The sequence below is a fragment of the Anticarsia gemmatalis genome, chromosome 18 (assembly GCF_050436995.1).
Source record: "Anticarsia gemmatalis isolate Benzon Research Colony breed Stoneville strain chromosome 18, ilAntGemm2 primary, whole genome shotgun sequence".
Classification (NCBI taxonomy): domain Eukaryota; kingdom Metazoa; phylum Arthropoda; class Insecta; order Lepidoptera; family Erebidae; genus Anticarsia; species Anticarsia gemmatalis.
The window spans coordinates 2,833,974-2,858,872 of NC_134762.1; the positions used below are offsets into that span (position 1 = coordinate 2,833,974).

Consider the following 24,899-nt stretch of genomic DNA (forward strand, 5'->3'; position numbering starts at 1 on the left):
TTCAGCTACTTACATACCAAATTTCATCGTAATCGGTTCAATAGTGTTTGCCTGAAAGAGTAACAAATATCCTTACATACTCACAAACTTACGCATTTATAATATTATTACATTATAGTAGTATATATAGTATAAGTATATTAGTATATAGTATACCTGCACTAAACAGGGCGAACGTTTTCGAGAACCGTCTTACTATAAATGCACCATTAATGTGCAATGTGCAAGGATCAGTGGAAACATGACGTCCATTTGTATTCGAAGGTCAGAAAGCCGGTGGAGTGTTACCATCCTCACTTGTACGGCTTCAAGCGAAGCGGGTCAAGCTCAGCGCATTATGCATCTATACCTGCCCATCTCCATTATGTTGTAAGGTTAGATGCATAGAGACACTGATTTTTTATTAGATGTTATTTCGTGTAGTGTCTTTATTCAGGTCATAAGATTGAAGGAAAAGAAAATGGTGCCAGCTTCCGACAAAGCCCCTAATTCTCTATAGGAAGTCAATTAGGAGTAGGAAATTACATGATCGATTCCTCTCGCCGCCCAAAACTAATTTAGTTGCACTACCAAGAAAATTAGCCGAAATCCGCGCACGAAAATCAGACGGAAATCCCAGCTTCCTCGTAGACCGCGATTCGCGTACATGAAAGTATAAGAAGCAGATGTTCTGAGAAACTACATTACAGCAAAAAGGCAATCAAGAAACCACGTGTTTACGTTGAAAAAAGACGTAAAAATATAACAAAGGTGTGTTCTGCGTACTACGAGCGAAACGGTTTTTACACGGCTCAAGTGAACGCGAACCTTAGCGTAAACACACAGACGCGCTGTGACGCCAGTCGGAGTGCACACAAACCAATTTATCACGGTTGGCGAGAGGTATAAATACGAGCGCCGCTCCGCCGCCCCGCACTCTGCCACGAGCACTCGAAGAGAGCACGTCGCGATCTAAAAACCTTTCCCTTACATTACAAATCACTCTAAGTATCCAACATGGTTGTGAAACTAGAAACTGTTGCCGCTCTGTACGCTGATGTGTACCCGTCGCTGAAGCACCGTGAGATGGACTCCATCGCCACGGACTGCCCGAGGAGGCAGAAGCTTCGCGGCACCGCGTTACCCGCGCTAGTGGAAGATGACTCCGAGGAGGTGTTCGAGCAGGAGCAGCGCTCCTACGTCCTGCACACCGAAGGCCTCCGTCGTCAGAAGTCCATCTCCCCGCAACGGCGTGAGAAGCTGCGCCGCACCTTGGCTCTGCCGTCCCTGTCTGAGGACGAGGAGCCTTGATCGACAGGCCGCTGAAGCACGGATGAAGTTATGAAGCCCCGGCCGGCTGTTCGGCTTCAACCCTCGGGCCTTGGAAGCTCTGAAGGTGGACCGTGAAGTTAGAACCGCCAGGAGAAGTTTAGTGAACTTGACGCTCACGGAAAAAGTGTCGGAACAATTGTGAAGTGAAACCAAATAACGCTGTAACGCCAAAGTCTATGCCAATGTAGGTGTAAGTTAGAATAAGTTTTTGAGGAATAAAAATGTGTTTTTATCTGATTTACGTCTTTACTTTATTACTACGTAAGTACACCTTGACATCATTCACAAACATTGAATAAAATCAAGGGCAGTTTCCTTTTTCGCTCAGTTGTGCTAAAGAAAACACAAGTGCATTACGCAGTTGTATTTTATCTGAAACAAGGTCTATGAACACTTGATTAAAAGTTTGTTTACTGACAAACAACATTAACACTAATGATGAAATAACGATATCGGAATAACTATTAACACACACGATTAATTACACAAAAACAAGTAAACAATTTATCAATGTCAATACATAAATAATCAAAGTAAGGCAATCGAGTATTTCACAAATGATAGGATGGCGCAAACATCAATCTTCTGTGACTTAGCGACGCCTATTTGTAAACCAAACAAGTTAATAATGTCAATATTATGAAAGAAAATAGTATTTAGAGAATTTTGCCAACATCCTACTTCGCATTACACAGAAAAGACTTAGATAAATCTTGTAGTCAAGCAAGATAATAGTATCGATACAAATCAATGTTTTGGGTCAGCGCTCTCAAACAAAAGATCGTTTTGTTTGTATGTTATCTAACAATACAATAACAACAATTCTTATGCAATTTAACAACAAAACACACAACATTAAGAGCGGTAAAGAAGATGAATAAAATGTGAGCAATAAGGTAAATTTCCAACAACAAACATAGTCAACAAAACTGGGAAATTACACTTAATAATAGAGAATGATATTCACAACAAAATAATTGCTTTATTGTATACAAATGATTCACGATCGTTATTTGTTATATAAAATAACAGTAATAAAACAAACTACATATTCATATTAATTATGCGAAATTAATTATTCGATACGCTTTTACAAAATCATTGAAACGATTGTCATTCGGAAAGAAAGAAACGTTAATGAGTTTAATCCCTGACTAGAAATGGCCTAGGAATTTAGCAACTACTTTAGTAGAGAGTTATGTATGTAGAATTGTAGATTTCAAGCGGATTTAAGACAAAACTGAAACGAGTGACATTATCTTCACCAATTATAATATTTTCCTTTTTCTTTTTCTCATAATATTTTTGATAATTTACAAAAAATCTTAGTAAATTATTTATCGCAACTTTTCTCATTAATTATTCTGATCTACTCTATTGATGAAAACATCTTGCAAATATGTTCAGTAGATTTCGCATTTCTCGACAACAGTCATATATACGGGATTTAGAATTTCGTTATTAAATATTATTTTATATTACTCTTATCTTACGTATTATAATGTATTGATATATGAAAGAAGTCCCTAGCATTAGCTAGTAAAATAATATACCTACCTATTAAAATTCTCAACAATTTTACTGACATAACAACGAATAGAGGTCAAGCCTGCAAATTACATGCAAACAATTACATACATGTGAAATTAAATATAATAGCCACAAAGAATAATCTATGTTATGTTAGCTTTGTGTCACGGAAAAATTATAATAACCTGTTTGATATAACATTATGCAAGTCATCGTAAAACGATCGTGTTTTGGGAAGTATTTTATACGGAACAACCATTTTAGAAATACATTTAGATATAACTTGGCTTTTGCTGCGACTTTGTTTACATAAATTATCCGGGTTAAAAGTTTCCTATGTGTTAACTTAAGTTTTAGGCTATCCGTGTACTAAATTTTATTACAATCCGTCGAGTAGTTTTTTTGTGAAAGAGTAACAAACATACATACATCCTTAGTTACAAATTTTCGCATACAGGTTAGAATAATTTTATTAGGATTTAAATGAGAATGGAGACTTATCTGGTGGATTTATTACCTTTAGATAACTATTTGGTATTTCCGTGCAGTTTTATCAGATAGGCAATTTTATAAGCGATTTTTTTTATTCAAATGAAATGTTGCTCTCAAAATAATGTAAAAGTGAGTGTAATTTTTTAACTGTAGGTATAATTTCAACGGTTGAAATTCGATAATATAATTAATCTAACAAAAACTAACACATTCTTATCGCTCTACGATAGTGGAAAATTTACTAAACCACAGTTTATTTCGGTCATTAAAAGTATACAATAACATCACGATATATAGATTTATAATCGACCTAAAAGAAAATTAAGTGTTTGTTCTTATGACCGGATTCAGCACTGTTTAATAAATACTAGATAGTTTATCAACGGGGTTAGTTGACAGTCATGTTTTTATTCATTTGCTGTCATGAAGTGTCATGCTATCTATGGGATAGGTAATCAAGTATTTATGCATAAGCTGTGAAACTGTCCCTTCATTTATAACACTAACAATTATTAACAAAAAGTGAAATATACGTGTAATAGTTTTTAAAGTATTATCTCTGAAACCACTAAACCGATTTTAAAAATTCTTTCATCGATAAAAATCTAAATTATTCCGTAATAAAGTAACCTATATTTCAGCCTAGGAAATACTCTAAATATCACGATATAATACTATTAAAATGAAGACGTAAACAGACGCAAACGCGCGGGGGATTGGCAAGCAACGTATAAATGCATTACAGACATAGCACAGAGCCACACCCTCTGACCTTTGCTACATCTACTTATAATAATAATACTGTTCGATGGTACTGTATGTTTATAGGAACGATGTGCTCTATGCAATTTGATTGATAGAGAGATAGTACTGTTGACGTTATTATATATTTATTTCAATATACGTCATAATTCTTAATACTGAAACGCAGTATTGTTAATTTTTAAAATGAATTGAAGCGAATTTAATTGAAAAAATACATACCATTTCATTATTCATTCTTTCATAATACCTTTTATAAATTTGCTCTAATTAAACATGCTGCATATTATACAGGATATATCCATCTCGTATAATGATTTACCTTTGACCTAGTGGATGATTTTTTACATGAATTGAGTCACTCTGTTCAGTAGAAGAAAAACACAAAAGTATTACTTCCCTTTCTATTATTATACACAAGGCATTCACAGAATTACTCGCTATATTTATGTATTACATAAAATCGATCGGATAGCAACCGGCTTACATCTATACATAATAATATAGCGTATTATATGCACAACTGTGTATACATATGTATGTATGTATGTACCTATATCATAATACACGTAGACAGCACGATTTGTGTGCACGTGGCTACGAATGTGTCCTTCTCGCGTTTCTATTTGTTTTTTACCTATAAAAGTAGAAATCAGCATATTCTCGAACGCTTCAAGCCAGTGACATTATTTGAAGAGCGGAATTTTCCTAACTTTTTTAGGATTGTCAGGTTTCTGTCTCACTGCTGGACAAGGGTTTCATCCCGAACGAGATTTACTATTTCTAAATTTTTTAAATATTAAATGATAACCTTTTAATTAAAAAGAAAATTACGTACGCTAAAAAAATATGATAATGTTCAAGGGAAGACGTCTATCATGAAGAGTTCATTGAACTAAAATAAGGACAGTGGGGTAAAATGGATCCCGCTTCTATGATCCTTCAAAGTCATTTCGAAGTTTCGTAACTGGGGGGAGAAGAGGATAAATAAAAAACCATGTTTCTTTTATTTCTGTTCGTTGTTTTAGGAAAAACTGCTTTAGCTATTATAGCATGTGATTGTTACAATTTTTTTTTTATAATAATATGTAAAATATTCTTTAACTATTACCTATTAAAATGCACTATTTCATACATTTTTCTAGCTCCTTAAGGCACTTGGTAACAATATTGTTAAAGAAATCATCATAACAATAAATCCATCTTCGTCAAAAGATTGCAATCTAAGATCTTAGATAATGTACCAACAAGAGTAGGTGTAGTATTACTATATTCTTATCTTTGTGTAAAACCCAAACTAATCTAACTAACATCTGCAGACAAATCTCAAGATGTCATCTGAACGAGATATCGCTATTTTTACATTTACACGCATTGGGAAAATGTCGATATTGAAATATACAGTGTTCAGTGTGTACTTAGTTACAGAGTTGAAGCTATGAATTCTGTTAAAGATAATATTTTGGGTACTTAATCTACAAACATTGAATTTTTAAGATAGTATTTTGAGAAGTACCTTTGTAGAACCGATTCGATCTTCAGTGCGATTATGAATTCTCAATACTTCTTTGTTACCTTCTTAAAAAATTAATGTAAAATAATTTGTACTTAAATGAGGTGAGGGTGAAGGTGTGTGTCTCCATAGTGACAGTTAAAAGACGTTCAAAACTGTTAGGTTGTTTCTGTTTTTAGTCGTACTAGTAAAGGAAATAATTTCCTATTGTCGTCTATAAGAGTCGAATTAGTGTCAAAATAAATCGCGCTGCAAACTATTCGCTATTGTTCTGAAAATGATTGTAAATGATGACCGAAATTCATGGTTAGAACCTAACCTAGCTTGGTAGTCGCCTAGCTTTGTTACTAAAAGTCCTCTTTTAAAAATACAATGGAAGGAATACAAGGGAAGTGTCGTAATTATCTAAAGGAACATCTATTTATATCCATTATTTGTTCGTCTCATTGTTTTCGGCTAACGGCCTTGTGAAAGCAGTCGCAATGTAAACATTGTCTCTCACTGTTTCGGTACAAATGACTTGTAAATTCAAGATGAAGTATAAATGGACTTGTTCTTACGTGTAAGTATAAATCACGCATGAATAAACGGAAGAAACAGCTTCTTTCCGACATTAAGATTGGACTATGGGCAAAAATGTATGGGCTCCGTCCCCACCTACTAACAAACATGGAACTGATACCAACGCGTTCATAAAGTGCCCCCTATTTAATTAAAATCCTTTGTTTTTGATAAATCAGTGGGAATATATATTAAAAAAAAAAACAATTTCTAATTATTATTTAACGTATATTTTTATTTTACATTTGTAGGTTATTTTAACATTATTGTTATATTACAGTACTAACTCATATGTATAATAATGTCCTCCTAGCCGATATACGGCTACGGCGGTCAGTTTCATTGAAACTGGCCATCTGTGCCGGACTTTGTTTATAGTGTCCAAGTGTGTGCACAATACACAGGTACACTCTCTATTCCATGTTTGTTTGTTTGTTTGTCGTATGGTTAGTGGTCAACCTAGTGTCAAAGTTGTTCAAGCCGCCCGAGAGGCATTTGACGTGGCTTAACGACTGTTATCTTAGTAGACAACAACCGGGACCGACTTTTAACGTGCCCTCCGAAGCACGGAGACGCCCAGTTCAAATACCACTATGCGGTCACCCATCTATGGAATGACCGCGCCAATGGTTGCTTAACCCACAGATCGTTTACCGACCGGTGAGCGCAACTGGCTATGGGCGCCTCCATCACTCTCATAGTTTGGTGGGACGGATAACCGACACGACCAGTGAGAGGTCAAGCGCAGGACCGACGGCTTTACGTGCTCTCCGAGACATGGAGGTCTTCGACCTCAACTTCCTAACTCCGGGCAATCTCTAGGAAATTCTTAACAGAAAATCTCAGAAAATACTGTTTGGCCCGACCCAGGATTCGAACCCGAGACCTCTCGCACCGCAGTCGCATATACTACCGACCGCGCCACAGAGGCACTCATATGTATATACTTATATCATTTCCATTATATGGTTAATACATGTTATTGATTTCATATTTCAATAATTATTTTTACTCGTCAATTATAATGCTGTCTAACAGATGCGCTGGCAGATTAAAATCTGATCAGATCTAAAATCGTGGGTTGGAGAGCGGGGGGAGGGGGTTATTTTGTACCCAGCTATATATATACTAGCTAGCAGCTATATAATTATATACCCAGCTATAATAAATAAATGAGCATGTATTTTGGAATTAGTCGTCAATAATACGTTAACGAGATATTTGTTTAAACGTAAGATACTATGAGAACTGCATTTGGGCAATGTCGCCATAGTATAAAAATATCGTCTTGCCAAGATATATCAATTGAGCTACATTTCATTTTTGTTGATGGGTGGGGACGATTCCGCCCATAGTCCTTTGCCTTAATAAAAATATGGTTTAACAGTGAAAGACAATGATAGTCTTGATTTCCTGAAATTAAATTGATTTATTAGTCCAGTCTATATACATATAGTGACATAAAATAAAATAAATAAATCAGTGACATACAACTGATTGTCTTTACTACTTTTTAAGTAATATAACAGTTTATTTATAAATATTATAAAACCTTAACGCCTATCAATGGCGAAAAGTGGTTCAACAAAGGGTTAAATACGAGGGCAAAACTGTACGTACGTAATAAGATTCAAAAATTTTATAACTTATCGACAAATCCTCACATCATCTTTGATATTACGTTTCAATGACACATCTTTTAACAGTCAATAGATTATAACAAATCATTCAGACAAAGTCTATGACAACGTGTCCTTGATTGCGTGTTAATGACGTTAGTTACAACAAACAAACAAACATTATGTCATCGTCAGCTCATCACAGAACGGGGGAAAAACTGAATGTTTATGAGTTTTATTATAATTACACTTTGTTATGTCAATAGGGAAAACTAATATTGAATAAAGGAGTTGCCATTTTATTGCATAAAACGTTTATTTTTATGTTAACAAATTAGGGATGTATTTCCCCGTTGGATAGGACTGAGTAGACGCCAGGCAGGTATAATCACACTTTGAAGGAATGTGATATCAATGCCGGTTTTTCATTCCCAGGTACTGCATTATGCATACATATGTATGTAAATATACGACTGGAATATAAACCCTTCCCTCGTTCGGGTTCGGCCCTTGCCCAGCAGTGGGACAAAGATGGGTTTTAAAAAATATATATATTAACGTTATTGTTATACGTTTTGTTGTAATTGCTAGGGGTTAAAAATGGCCAACATAATAAGCTATAATATTGTTCTCTTTTAGAATGAGAAATGATTCAGATTTTGGTCGTGTTCACGTATTCCAGGTGCGAGAAACATAAATTTCTTTACAAATCGAATAATATAAGTTGTACATTTTTATTTTTAGTGACAAATCTGTTCCACACACTTATTACCAATGGAAACCAATTTATAATTAGCCACCTATATTTACACAGGTAAATAAGCGGTTTAATTAAATAAAATTAGCATAAAACATACATTTATAAAGTTAATTATAAATCTACATTGACTTGTATTCGCAACGCATGTCCGTACGTTGACCTTATTGTTTTCTTCGCGCTGATAACTCTAGTGATATATTGACATCGTCACGTTATGTGACGACAAATAATATCTTTAATATAATTAATGTATTTATTATCTTATTAATATAATAACTACTTAGGTGGTACATATAATATGTTTATGTGCTTATTCCGCAACTGCTAACCGTTGAGTTGAATCGGATAAAGTATTTTTCGCCCTCGTTTTAATATCAAAAACTCTTGAAATAGCGGGATCTTTTCCTTATTCTTCTTTTTCTTGTCCTCCAAGAATCTTTTCTCTATTTTCTCTGTCTTGTCCTTGTCCCACGTTAAGAAATGTCGGCACAGCCTGTTTTATTTTTCAATAACCGATTTCTGGACTTCATACTGAATTCAGCTGATGTTTTTTCAACCGGCCGGGGTGATCCGGGGGCATTATTTTGGGTCTTTAGGCGTTTCGCACCGCAAGTGATTCGCCCCGCGGTGCGAATCGCCCAAGTCTCATTTCTGAATGGGTCATTTCATACCGCGGTGCGAATCGCCCAATAACTTCTTACAATGGGTCGATTCGGACCACAAGTTTTTTATTGAGTTGTTGAATGCATGTTCTATGGTACAACCGAACACAAAATATTACTCAACATAACAACATAAAATGTTAAAGTTAGTTCCTGTGATTTTGAAAATTAGACTAGTTATAAGAAGATTGTAATGTACATCATAATCTGTGATTATCCAAAGTTAGTTAAAAGTAGCCATATTACTAAAACTTGTGTTTTTTTTGTGTTGATTTCTCTTTTTGTAGTATTTAAAATCATCATTATCTAATAAAATCAATACGACTATGCCATGTTTAAATTGTGTTTAAACTTATGCCATAGGAATTTTTCTCAGCTACCACTTTTCTTCTCACCTGTATGAATTGTCGATTGGAATTTTATGAGTCCAAATCAGAGCTACTTAAGGGATATTGATTCATTTTGTCATCGGTCCGAATCGACCTATTCAAAAATATACCTTAGGCCATTCGCCCCGGTCCAACCACTGCGGTGCGAAAGGACCCATTCAGAAACAGTACTTGGGCGATTCGCACCGCGGGGCGAATAGAGTGTGGTGCGAAACGCCCAAAGACCCATTATTTTGACACGATAAAAGTTTTATTTCCAGAATCAGAAGACGGACAATATACAGGCCCATCTTCGTTTCAATTGCTTTCTGCAGATCTAAAATTGATTCAAATATACTGATCGCTTGATCGTAGTTAATAACATTTAAATTAACAAGTAATTATAGTATAATTAATTATCTATTATAAACTATAGGTATTAGGTTTAATTGTGCGCTGACCTCAACATACTTATGGAGAAAATGACTGGCTATTAGCTTTTTACTTTAATCGGAGAAGTAAGTTACTTTGCGACCTTGAGAAATGAAGAGCTCTGGTGGATAAACGCTAAAATTAGGAAGATAATTTTCTTTCGGTAATTTTATCGTCATAATTAGGTTTAAGGTTATCTACATATATTTGTGCTAATCCCGAGATTGTGGGTTCGATTTTCGGGTCGGGCTAAGTGCAATAGACCTAGTTTTCTTATGTGTATTATAGTATTTCTTAGTAATGGTCCGGAGCTTCGTAACTTGCCCGGTATATAGCTATCTCCCTATCACACGGGTCTAATATTGTACCAAAATGCCAAAATGTGGGTGTGTTCTATACAGTTCTGCCTAACACCTTCAGGTAAAACAGGCTTGAAATTATGTATGTATTTATGTCAATATTTTAACATTTAATTTATTACAGTATCTTACCTTATCTATACCTACCAACAAGTTATAATTGAAATGTATTATGCAATATTAAAACAATGCCTTCTTACGACATCGCACACCACGTGTAAGTGTTTCACGTGGACACTGCACTCACTTGTTATAATAATAATATTATTATAACCTTTTTTCCCATATATTGATTTATTATGTGCCTACATTATTTTTAATTTGTTATAAAATAGTTTTTTATAAACACAAGTGGTATAGGTAATGGCCTCTCCAAAGTTATGCAGAAATAATTGTCACTTGCTTTTATGCTGAAGGAAAATAGCTGACTGTCTCTTTGGCGCTGTCGTTCGTGTATCCGACGGCTCATCATGAGGTCTCGGGTTTGATTTCCAGGTCGTCCAAAGTGCTATTTGGTATTCTCTTTACATTAGAACACTTACTAACAGTAGCTTGGAGTTTAGTAACGTGCCCGGTTACTAATATTGTGTACGGGGAAACGTGTTTTAAACCTCTGTTTACACCTTAATGTATGGCAGACAGTGATACTATGTACGTATAACACAAAAATCGGGGTGTGAATAAATTGCAACTCATAAGAAAAATAACTACTTTTTTGAATAATAATATAGTAGTAAATACACGTGGAGGAACAACCGTGACCGTAGGTACTACAAATGCATTAAACGTGAACTCTAGGTAATAAAATACCTAACTATTGAGTAACAGTATCGTATACTAAGTACGTTGTAAATTGATTGTTTGAAAACTTTCCTATACGATTAACATTTTATTAGGTTCGGATTTCAATAAATTATACTGTAGGCAAAACGTGTGCTTTATTTGAAATTGGAGATACTCGTTTTCTGAATTGACTAGGTATATATTTTGTCAAATTCACTAACAAGTTGGTTTATTCGGAAAAAAAATGCATATGGGTTTCCGCAGGTACTGTTAAAACTGTGAAAATTAGTCAAGAATGAATGCGATACAGACAGGCCAGTCAATGGCGCGGCGCTTGGTAGACGGCTAGTGAGATAGGTAAGTAACATTTGGGCTTGACTCAGTCCCTAAGATCAGTGGCCGCATTTATTACTTAGCCTGTAACTCGTAATGGGCAGTCTCGTGTGCCTGAAACTAAGTGGTGACGAATGGCGTTCTGAAGACCTATAGGAAAGAGGCATGAGGTCCATGATATAATATAATGTAGAACGTAGATACTATATTATAATGTTTTGTTATAGAAATTTTCGTTCTATAGTATAATATTTTCGTAAATACCTTTAGTTTTTTATGCCAGTATTTTTACAAACTTTAGGTACTAAGCACAAAAATATACGAATTCGCATGCGACGATAACATGATCATATTCATAGAACAGATAAAATAATTCTATTCTTACGAGAAAATATCACCAAAATACCCTTTTGACGTACGAGCATCTAATTTAAAACTACACTTGTCTAGCCGAATCACAAATAAAACCTCACAAGATCGACTGAATCTGATGCCGATCCAAAAATAATATATCATAGTTGAATAAAATTGTATGCAGACAATGTTGCCCGCTTTTGGTTAGTGGCCAAATCCTGGGGCCGAATTCTGCTAATGCGACCCATGTTCTATCGCGAAAAAGAGACGGCGCTATATGGTTTGTATAGCGCTATCTCTTTCTTACGGCAGGTCTTGGATCGTTTTGGTGTGTATGAATACGTCCTTTGGTGTAAAGTTTAATAAATATGTGGCCATGTGATATTTACATTTATTGTTTGGTTTATGATCTGTTGTTGTTGAGGTGGAAAGTAGGTTGGACTGATATCAGAGTCCATTTGGATGGCATCAAGAAAGTCACGATAAGTATAGGTACGTAAAATCGCAGTATAAATTCGTTGTCCCTACATTTGAAAGAATTCCGTCACGATCGACTAACGACAACCCGCTAGCTATTGAGGAAAAAATTGTTAGTACCTTTCGTCGTAGAATTTGTTTTTAAAGTGCATTTTAAATTGTCAAATTTCTTATAGTTGATAATACGGACTACAGAGAATCGCACATTGAAATGCAAAATATTGTTTTTTCATAAATAAAACTCTAATATATAATTTTATCTATTAAAGGGCGAACTCAACAAGCCAAAATGAGTGTCCTAACCACAAAAACTAAACGGTAAGTGCCACTATAGTTACGATATTTGGTCTCTTAATATACATATTATTATGTATAGTATAATTAAACTTACCTTCATAACTTTTCTCAGTTATATGTCTGCCATAACATCATACATGCTTGTTCTATTTCATAAAGCCCAAATCCAGTAGACCGTGTAATAAGCTGTTATTGTCTCTCTCATTATTAGCTCAAAGAGGTCGCACGGCCATGTTAATATGGTTAGCATTTAAAGAGGTTATAAAATGTTCTAAATTGTATATTCTAATTGGGGCTAATTGGCAATTTATTGATAGACCCCTGACTGGAAGTGATAGGTCAAATTTTGAAGAACGAAATATCTACTGTCAAAGATCTCATGCCCATGTTAGGTACCTTAATCACATTTTACTTGATTTTAAAGGTACTACCTATAAGACGGGGGTTCCCAACCTTTTCTTAGTCCGGGACCACTTTTATATTAACAGGGGCCACTGTGTAAGTATATTAAAAATAAAGTGTAATTATCATCCTGAACATTTAAAATGTTAAAATCAATCCCGGACCATATTTTGACTTCCATGGATCTCTGGTGGTCCGCGGACCACTGGTTGGAAACCACTGGTATAAGGGGAAACTCCCAGATTCTTTACTCGGTCATCACTCATCTGGTGTTGGAAGGTCAAACTATCTGTTTGTTAGATTAACTCCAAAGAGAGTCTATATTAATACTTCTTGGTCACAAAAGTTGTCGCGGCTGATAGAAAAAAAAATTGAAATATATTAGTTTAATTATTCTTACTTGTACATGCTATAATACACCAATAAATCAATTAATCTGCTTTCTGTCTTGTGAATTATAATCCTATTGAATGGTGCTGATCAAATTACTATTCACGTCAGTCACTTAATCACGTCACATGGTAAAATTTCAAACTGCTACCTTAAATTCTTAAAGGTATAGAAATAATCTGTTGTATCACTGTGAACCACGATAATATCAGTAAAAGTAGTTTAATCAAATGTGTATTCAGTTAAACGGTAGAAACCGTGTGAATTTCAATTAAAATTTCGCTATCCACAGTTGAAAAAAGTCGTAAGTAATCTCACATCTTTACACTACTGACATCTTTTTTCTACTGAGCACCTTTGCATTCATTGAAGACGCTTTACTGCTATAGAATCATAACGTCTTAAGTGATCTAGTTTTCATTTCGTATGTGTCTTTTTGGAATTATAAATGTTATGTTTGCTGATCTTTCACGCAGAACCGAAAGCCCATTTAAATACTGCTTATAACCGGAAAAATCTGCTCATTAATAACTTCTAATTAAATTCTATGAAAACATAAGCCGGGTTTAACTGGCTCAAACATATTTTAATTAGTTTCAATTGCCCAAAGTGGTAATGTTATTGTTTAAAGTCGTCACTAAATAGACAGATATTATTCCAACATTTTGTATGGAAGTATTTTTTTATGCTTTGTTTCCATACATATGGTAATTTGGAAACAGACGAGAGAAACGTGTAAATGTTTCTAACGTATGCTTTGTGTTTATTTAAAATATTTAAATTGGTTGATGTTTTTTAGTAGCTAACTCAAATTTACTGTATTTTTTAAGATCCTTTTTGTTCAACGCGTGTTGTCTATGGTTCTAATTATGTATAAAGCTGAAGAGTTAGTTTATTTAAACGCGCTAATCTCAGGACCTACTGGACCGAAATGAAAAATTCTTTATGTGTTAAATAGCCTTCTTATTAGGAAAGGCTAAAGGCTATATAACATCTCGCTATCACTAATAGGAGTGGAGCAGTAACAAAGAATGTTGTGAAAACTTTAGTCCACGGAAAAAGTTAAGGACGATCGCAAGTTACTTTTAAACTACTACTATATACCACTACTACGCTGGTTACTTTTTTGTTAGCTACTGTTAAAAACAAAGCAAACAATTCGTGTGTTTGTGTTGTTGGTATAAAACATCAATGTCATAATCAATTCCATTTTAAGCATAATGAATTGATTTTTTCATCAACACAACAGCTTTGTAATTGGTGTTGTTTTGGATGCTTCATTCATGAATTATTGAAAAAATATTAAAGGAAATCACGATTATAAATAATTTAATTTGTTAAGCTATCCTTGGCTTACCTTTTCTAACTAACTAACTAATAGTAAATCTAGATGCAGAGGAACGCTTTTCAACTTTTATCAATAAAGGCAAACTTACTACAAATTGTGTATGAAAAACTGTACCACGATTCTCTGCCACTGTCAACTATTGACAACCGGCTAGCTACCGCAAAATCCTTTACGAAAATATGAACAGCGCCTGTAACCAGACCGTATTAACTATTTCTGCAGAACATTTTTAAGCCAAACTCTTGATACTCAATAGTACCGACTGTAGAGAATCTTGCCACTGATTAGCGTCTCTACTCTCTAGCACGAAACGGACCCCATTTTCAGTAGAACTTGAATGTATTTCTGCCACTGCAACATCATATTATCAGAATTTACTATCCAACCATTATCGTAACTCACAAATCTTCCAAAAAAACCAAAAAAAAAATCCCCAAATCTTTGCTGCTTTTTTTTCCATTCACTTTCGTTATCCCTTACTCTGTTCACAAAAGAATATCCTAACAAAAGTAGACAATAACCATTGAGATTTCGTCCAGGTGTTCGTGCCGTGGGACTATCGTATGAATAAAATATCGTAACTGTTCTCCGTGATATCAAGCGTGGTCACACGTTGTGTTAAGTAACTCTTAGTCATACGGTATACGTTTTGGAATATTTTATGGTAAAAGCAAAAATTAGATACATTGGAAACGAAGATATTTTTTGTTCATAGATTCATGAAAAAGAAATCGAACTACTGCTTGCTCAACGGTGATACATCGATATCATAAGGTGATCTAAATAAAGAAATCCTTATCTAAAAGTGTCTATAAGATACTAACATGCCTAAAAGTTTTGTTAGTGCGGGCTAGGTCTTTAACCCTCGCTTGGCCAGCTTGAGGGACTGAGGGCCTAACCCCTCCCTTGTTCGGGATGAATTCTTTGTCCAGCAGTTGGGTGATAAAGGGTTAAAAAAATATTGCCTCTTTGATCTAGGTGGTAGTGTATATGACTGCTAACCACGTGGTCTCAGCATCAGCATACAAATTTAATTTGTACCAGGTGGGATTCGAACCCACCACACGCGGTCACACATAAGCTTAAAAGAAATAGACGTCTAAGTTACTGTTATATTACATAGAATTTTCTATTATTTTCACATTTATTCTAGGCCTTCCGGTTTGTCGGTATAATGTGTATATTTATACAAAACACGTTAGTTTATAATATAGGTAATCTGTGCATTAATATTTATTTGTTTTCTTCTAGAGAATACAGAATTTACAGCTACTTATTATTACTGTTTTTTCTTAGATTGGTTTAACATACATTTAGCTTCATTTGGTTGAATAACAATTGAAATGCTGTTATCTAACTTTAAACAATGGTAATAGGTTGCTAGGATAAGTTTTGTTAAATTAGTTTTCAATTTTATTGAGAGTTTATTTTACATTACATGTCTTTTTGGTTCCAAATAAAGATTTTTCATACAGTACAATTATATTTTTTTAGAGGTCGATTTCATCATCATTACATCAAATTTCAACATAAAATTAAAACCGAGCCTGTACGTTTTACAGAGAAGTTCTACAGTCAACATACTCGAAAATAAAATTCTATAGTTTTTTATCAACAACCATAATATCTTACAACACATTTTACTTAAAAACAATCCTACAGAATACTATAATTAAATATTTACTTTCATTGAGCATCAAGACTGCAGCCAAAATTAACTCGATAACCAAATAAGGCCGTGTGTACACAGTCGATAAGCCGCTGCGACAAACTTGACCTTACCTTTATTGGTCCAGTGCTGCGCGTGCGCACTTTTACTTACGCTGATCTTAATGTTTATAAACATTACTTTATTTGGTAAGAAATCTGTATTAACGTCATAAGAATTTTGTTTTATTTTTAAAAAACTTATTAATGCTTTTGATAGTAGTTTTTGATAAATTTTGATATGCTATCGACTTCTGACGATCGGCCAGCTATCGAAAAGTTTTGAATAAAAATCTGACCTCTAGCGGCAACGTGGGAACTATTTATGCAGTACAATTGATATGTCAAACTCTTAACCTAATCGATTCTAGAGAATCGCTATAGTCAGATGAATTTCCCCGTAGAAAACTATCCGTAATAATCATTATTTTTACATCTAAATAAACGCATTTATAAAAACTAATAGAGACGACGATAGACCGCCAAAAAGACTGAGTTACTTTCTTTTTATATTGTTAATATCAGTATACGTCATGTAATCGATTATATCTCCGAACCTATCAAAATTCTGACTACAATACGTTGAAGTATTCAGTAAACTCATCTTTCCTTCCATTCATCATAATATACGTGCTTTAACCAAATAATGACTTCACATTATCACTTATTACATCAAAATACCTTGACAGTATAGCACGTTTCTTTGTTGTGAATCATTTCATTCATTCACCTTGATAAAAGCCTTATTTACGTCAAAATTGTCCTTCTCAATACGGTCACTATCATGACCAGTGCGTCTGCTCCAAAAATATGTCGCCCAAATACAGGAACTATATGCAGTCTTAAGTTACTTATTATTTCTGTCGCTACGATACAGGTTAAAATGATAAAGACTGACTTAAGTACATGTTGAGGTACATAAGTTTATATTTATCTTCTTTCTCTTTTCTAGGATTTCTTGCAATTTTTCTGGACCATAATTTACCTACAAAATTCTAAGTAACATTATTCCTATCTGATAGTGCCCGGTGCGCGTGTATGAAAATAAACAGTAAGGAGATAAAATATAATATATAATTTATAAATGCAATATCGTTGTAGAATTTTGTAAAGGACGTCTATGTCCAGCAGAGGATGTCTTTTGGCTGATATGATGATAATTATCATCATGCATGAAAGACGAAAGTAGAGTAGAGAGAAGAGTAGGTCTAGAAATGTTTAGCCTAAACCATCTAAAGCACACTCAACTAATATTTCGTAAAACAAAGCAGTAAAATCCACAAAAATAACAAATAAAAGTATTCGATAAATACAAATTTATCCTCCACGCATATCTAAAGGCTCAACAGAACCTTCTAAAATACCTAAGAAATAGCGATAAGTTCCACCAAAAAGGAAATTGGTTTCCTTTGACTCTGCTTAGTTAGATTCCACGAATCTTTCGTATATTGACGATTTTCTTTGATCCGATGAATCTTGTAATCCGAGGCTTTACCGCAAACGAATTCTGAGAATTTATCTTTGTGGCTTCACTTACTAGGTAATGGTAAGTATGGTACTGTCATTATGTATGTATGTTTGTTTGCTAATGACATGAATAATGGAGTACGTAATGGATAATCCATCTCCATGATAATAAGCATAATGATTTTATTCCTATAAGCAAAATTGTTTTTTCGGAGTTGTGAATTTTCGGAGCTTTAAATCAGTTCTGCGCATAAGCCGTGAAAGACTAGGGCTATTTGCTGAGAAAACATCAAACATGTACTTTTATCACAATGATATTATTTCCCTGATTTCTCTCATAGAATAGTTATTTACTAGGCTAAAAAGTCATAAATTGATATCCAGGTAAAATTATTTTAGCCTTAGCCACTATCACAAACCATTATATAGCTGATTCCTTAAACAAAATACTAAGGACCTATTTTAAACACACTCGTTTACGTAACAGACATACCTCTGAACCTGCTTAGAACATAACAAAAAAGGTTATCATAAATTCTCAATGATATAACAAGCAAAAACCATTCAAAATAATAAAAGAAAGTAACGTATTTTTGCAGAAACGGTGACCGTATGTCCGGCCCATTGTTCCATTGTTATAGCCGAGTTAATGTCGCATCTGGCGGCTGCCCAAATAGGCAATAAAATGGGCCACGTGTCGCGGATATAGGTTACACCGTAATTCGTAGTATAATAGGCATTTTCGCAGATTATTTTTCGTGAAAAACGTGGTTTAGCATGTGGGTGTCTTGTAGGTATTCCTTACGAAATATTGGAGTTTTCTTTTAAAGGAAACATAGTCTTATATGAAGTATCTATGTTTGGTCATGTAGATTGGGGTCTTTTCCCTTAGGTAGTAGGCAGAGACAAAAAACGTCATTTGTTGCAATCCTTACAAACTTCCCTTCTCTCATTCTCATCCATAAATCTTTTCACACAGGACCACCGATTATGAGTAGCACGCACCGGTTACGATTTTTTCATGTACAACATGACAAAAACAACAACACAAAAAATCAAAATAATTTTGGGACCAATGTTATCACAGTTGTATCTCTGCACATACTTTTGTATAGTTTTGAGTGTTACAGGAGTTATCATTTATTCTCATTGTTGAAACACAAAGGTAGCAGTGATAAGAAGCCTATATGAAATTATATCACAAACTCAAGTTTCACATCCAAACCGAGTTCTCTTCATAGACCCAATCGATTATCTAAAAAATAATCGTAAGAACACGTCATACTAATAGCTGTAATATGACACAATTGCAAACAAACAGACCTTAATCCATACGTCTAACGAGACATACAAACATTGACGCAACAAGCCAAATCTGTACGTGAAGAAAAAAACATCACGATATTTCGGTATCATCAACTATTAATACCAAACGGTGACGTCATTGATACTCGTGGCTAAGTTAACAACAACCACGCGGATCGATCTCTGAGGTTAAGCCACGCTTGCCGAGATTGTTCTGTGGATGGGTGACCATCTTATACATATCGAGTTCCTCCGTGGATGGCACGTTAAATAGTGGTTCCCGGCTGGCTTCATTAAAATATCTTTGACCGTTCTTAAAAGTAGTCAGAAGCTTGAATGTCTGACAACCAGTCTTACCGAAGGGTATCGTATTATAACCCAGGTAACTGGGTTGCGGAGGTCAGATAGGCAGTTGCTTCATGTAAAACACTGGTACTCTGCTGTATCGTGTGAGACTGGAAGCCAACTCCAACACAGTTTGGAAGAAAATCTTGGCTGATAATAGTGACGTCATCGATACGTCATAGTTCTAAGATCAGTTGCGAAGGTAGGGTTCCTTGGAGCGTGAACAAAAGCCCTTTGTTTTAAATGTGTATTGTTTGCCGTATCTCCGGTAGGATTGTTTGAGCTTTCACTGAGGTATTGTGTTTATTGGGCCTGCTTTGTGATAGTTGATATAAAAGAATTAACCCGTTACTGTCCTACTGGGCACGAGTGTCCTCTCGGAATGAGAGACTAGGTTAAGCCTTAGAGTTCCATTATTGGAGCCATGTTTCAAAACGAAACTAGTTTAGGTATGTACCTGTTGCACCTAAATTTTCACTTCATTCTTTTCCTTGTGACAAAATAAAAAGATGCAGCGTTGTAGAGATATACATATGTATATTTTTTGGAGATATTACAGGAACACTGGCTCACCTGAGAATAATTAAAACATTTGTAAATACAAAGTCCTCAGCCAACATTTGAACAGCATCATAGAGACGGCCTAAATTATATAAACCTATATACACTTACATACAGTACGAGACAACTTTAGCTGTGGGACAGTAATTGGAGTATACATATTTTTTTTACAAGACAACATATAAATTTAATTATGTACCTAATTGGAACTGTAAACATTCTAAACCCGGCTTTTAACTGTACTATTAGGCTCCTAATTGTATCAATAGTGAACAGACCAATTCGTTTTTTTCATAATACCTTAGTATTGTTTAAATACTTTATCCGGAACCTGTTACACAAATAACAGTCCCTAGTAACAGTTCCGCGTACAGTTTGTTTATTTACGCATAGTACTCGTGATCAGATCACGATATGCACCCACGTACTACGTTCAATTATTATTAGATTGTACGTCAATAAGCTTTTAATAGACTATTCAATTAATATAGGTAAGAGGAAATGTTTTATGACAATGTAATTGACGTAAAACAACAGCGCAGTTTATAAATAAATAATAAATAAATATCATTGGACAACTCACACGGCCGGCATCTGATTTCAAATTACAAGGTATAGTAACTGGAGTTACGTTCTTATCACACAAATATACATATTTGTCTTGGGTGGGATTCGAATACAAGTTGGAGATGTCAATTCTTTTGCTAAACATGCAGACAAATTGAGGGTAAATCCCGATTTCTGTAGCTCGATTCTCTACAATTGGAATTAGAACCATCGAGTATCGTGAGTTTGACATTGAAAAATGTACTGACTAATAGTTACTACGACGCCAGCTGGACGCGCTGAACGGATTGTCATACAATTTTTTTTCGATAGCTAGCCGGTTGTCGGTAGTGGTAGTAGGTCGATAGTGGTAGAGAATCGCGGTACCGTAAGCGCTTATAAAAAAAAATGAGCTATTCAAGTTACTTTCTTTCCGTGACCCATCTTTTATTTTCACTCCTTACATGTGCTACATTCGGTGAGACTGGAAGCCGATTCCAAAATTGTCGCAAGGAAGGCTATACCAATGATGATAAGTTTATCTCAGAAATCAAACTTTAGACACAAAGATCTTAGATGGTTTCTAAATCACTAACCCCGATTCATTCAGAGGTTCATTAAGCAGTAGTTTATCTATTCAATAGCGTTTAAACTCATATAAAAAAAACGCTTTTGAATATATAAACTACCGCTAAATGTACACAGAAACCGGGCATATATCTACTTCAATATTTATCACTATCGCTAAAATCAAACAGGAACAGCTATTTCAGTCCCTATCTATTTTAAATAAAGTATTCGTATCCAATGATATAACTGTTACATCGCACAAATAGCCGCCAGTTTCGCTCTAAAGGTCAGATGGGTTCAGACTTGCTGAACTTTAATTCACTAAATATAGGACTCTACCTGACTGTATTTCTATTCCGATTTATTATTCTTGGATGGTGTTAGATAAAGTTATTTGGTTTCTAAATGTCATGACGTCTTGAATAAATCATCGTTAATATCGTATTTTAGGACTAGATTTTTAGATAGGGAACCGTGTTTTAGGTGGGAATTAGGAGAGTTTAGTTACGTAAATGTTTTGGAGAAATAACACTTCTTGATATTTTTACTAATTTTGAATTACATATAATACTGAAGTGTGAGGCTACTGAAGAAGATAATTGCAATGGCGTAAAAGCGTTCAAGTAAAATAATATTTATAATACTACGACTGTTAATCATACAGATATAAGATAACTAGTAAGTAAGAAAAGGGAATTCCCGTTCCATATATTTATAACAATCGAGTATCTTTATTTATATTAACAATTATTTATTGCAAAACTTTATAATCTAATAAACTGCAGACCGTTGCCAAAGTTTATAAATTCCAATACTTACTGAAGTCTAATATTGATCGAGGGCCTTCCCATAACTTACACAGCTTACTGACTTAAGCTGGACTTAAGTCGATCGACAAATAAATTTAACCAATAGCTTTATAAACATTGAACTGGTTAACTTACAGAAAAAAATAAAACAAAAAAAATTCTAATATTTTCAAAACTTTGTGAACCAATCAGTCGTAATGACATTAAAAGTCATCGCGCGATTTCACGGTACTTATCGGTACTTTGTGTTTTGTGTATCTAAAGTACTTGACTTTCAAATTGCTTGACAAAATAGTCCTTTTCTAAAAACACTTGTCTTCACTTAGATGGTATGTCACTACATAATCTAGGATATCACTCGTAACTACATACCAATGATAGGACTTCTTGTCGAGTATGTATTAAACCTTTAAATTACTTGACACAAATAATAATTAGTCACTCAGTTACCTCAGCAGTAGAATTCAGATTCCTCCTTTAGGTCTCGCTAATCGTCGTTCTTTAGCTTCACTCTTGTCCAGTGTATCGACACACTAACCTACTTATCATTGCAATAAATAAATACGAACCAGACATCCTTATTACATTACCAGATAAATAACAGGCTATTGAAGCCGAAACTGCGCATAAATACAATAACTTCTGACGTCAAGTGGTCACTTCGCCGCCAGGACACGATCAGAGACGGTCAGATAAAACAATCATCATTCAATTGATAAAAATAGGATGTCTAAAAATAAGATGATTGTTCTTAGTGAATGTTTAGGGCTGTGCTATTTTGGTTGGCTTTTTATTTTAGCGAAATGAATTGATTGAATGAAGTGAATCTGGAGATTTTTTTAAAGATGGTTTCAAATACGCGATGGTTATGATTTACGCATCACAGCAAATTTTGGCTTTAACTGCTTTTATATGAAGGCTTTGGCAGTGTGGAGCATAAATATATGATTTAGATCAGAAGAAGCACATGACACAATGGAGACAAAATTACGTATTTGATCGAAATCAGGGAGTAGATATGAGCTGGCTATATATTTTAATTTATCATACAAAACGAAGTTATTAGGACCTATGTGCCTTCGGTACTACCTCTCACTAGATCCGTAATTGAGTCTGCTAGATTCAATGATTTAAGTTTAAATTTTATCTAAAATCTCATGCTTCAAACCCCTTGGATGGCTTATAAATATCATGATAATACGCAGTCTTTATCACTTCAGATGTTAAAAAAGCTGTAAGCCTATGTCATAATGACGATGTATTCCATCACTTCCTTATACGCAACAATGGTAGTTTTTATCATCATACTGCGACACAGCCGGTGTATAAAATTGATAAAACATAGGTTTTTACACCAAACGTTCAAGGTTATGTTATCTAACTGATTGGCTTTTGTTTTCCGGTCATTTGTGGCCACTATGGGAATTACATGTGGTTTTAACGTGTGTGTTTCCTTGGTTTTGTTTTATTAATATTTTGTTTAATTGTCTGGAGGACGTAATAATATATCTCCAGAAAGAATTAAACTAATTAAAACACATTTCTTGCAAAACTGTTCTATTTTTTTTTCTGTTGTATTTTTTTACTATAATGATATCTATTACACGAATAGCAGACGTAATATACTTATCATAGTGAAATCTAACAATATGTAAGTCTAGAAGCCCTTTCTGCGAAGGTCTTTCTTCAAGAATGATCAAAATTTAATTGTAGATTAAGCTGGTAAAAAAAATCTAGTACAATTTTAAATTCCTAATATTTTTTCTCCTGCCCAATGTTATTTCTAATGGGTAGTACGGCGATATGGCTTTTTCAACACGAAAATTAGATGGTGAAAAGATAAAGTAAGTCTGTAAAAAATATCGTTGGTAGAAATTATCCCGAAATTGTCGACCACCATTGTTCAAAAGTTTCAAACATTCGACTAATACAACATTCCGGAAACGGGTCAAACAATGTTACATTGTTTCCAAAAATATTTGAACAATGACTGACGGTAACGCAATTTTGGTGACCTGACCCCACGTTATCAGTTGTCAAAAAGTTTTTGAAAAACATTCTGTGGTGTTTTGGTTTCTCGATTTGTTATCCGGCGCCAGACTTTCATAAGATAATATTTGTATTATTATCTATACGTATTATCATTGCAACTGTAAAATATTTATGCTGGCGATAAATATCTATAGTAAAATTGTGACGAATCGATATTGAAATAGGAAATATTTGTTTTTAAAGCTAAGTCACGCTGTTAGTTAAAGATAATGATTTTTCAAATTTTTGTTTGTAATTAGTGTAAATCACACTTCACCAATATTAATTAACAGTTTCAAAAATTAATAATCATTGTAAGCGATATCTCCTTTTTTTGCAGACGCCTTTTTATCTTTACTTTTTGCAAGTAATCTGTCTAGTTACTCCGCAATTTTAAAAATATTATCATAATATTTACATAACTTGTAGGGCGGGCGCTATCTATCGATTAATTTAAGCCATTTATACCCACTGTTAAATAAAGAATAAAGCCTTCCCTCAGTACGCCATTTTTGCGATTCTGCGCTTGTTTCATCCATTTGATGACATTTGTTTCACATTTCATACATAACTCGTTGTTGGCTGTTTTCTATGGCTTCTTTAATTTTGACATCGACGAAAATATAATTTAGGTGCATCGCGGCTCTCTACTAAGTAATAAAACCAGACCTCGATTCATTTCTATGGAAAAATAAGAGAACGTTTCAATCAACTATATTCATGTCGGTATTTTACCGTTATTATATATTTGCCCCTACAGTTTTATACTTACTGTCGTTTGGTTATAACCAGTAACAAACCCATT

The 24,899-nt window shown here is 34.3% G+C and overlaps 1 protein-coding gene across 1 annotated transcript; it reads left to right on the plus strand.

Annotated features, from left to right (window-relative positions):
- Positions 1 to 900: 900 nt before the first annotated feature.
- Positions 901 to 1,548, plus strand: LOC142980467 (uncharacterized). The gene has a single exon (XM_076125865.1). The coding sequence runs from the start codon at positions 997 to 999 to the stop codon at positions 1,288 to 1,290; it is 294 nt and encodes a 97-aa protein (XP_075981980.1). The 5' UTR covers positions 901 to 996; the 3' UTR covers positions 1,291 to 1,548.
- The last annotated feature ends 23,351 nt before the right edge of the window (positions 1,549 to 24,899 follow it).

Bases quoted from the DNA above. Each gene is read 5' to 3' on its own strand.
- LOC142980467 (XM_076125865.1), top strand. From the start codon at position 997: ATGGTTGTGAAACTAGAAACTGTTGCCGCTCTGTACGCTGATGTGTAC.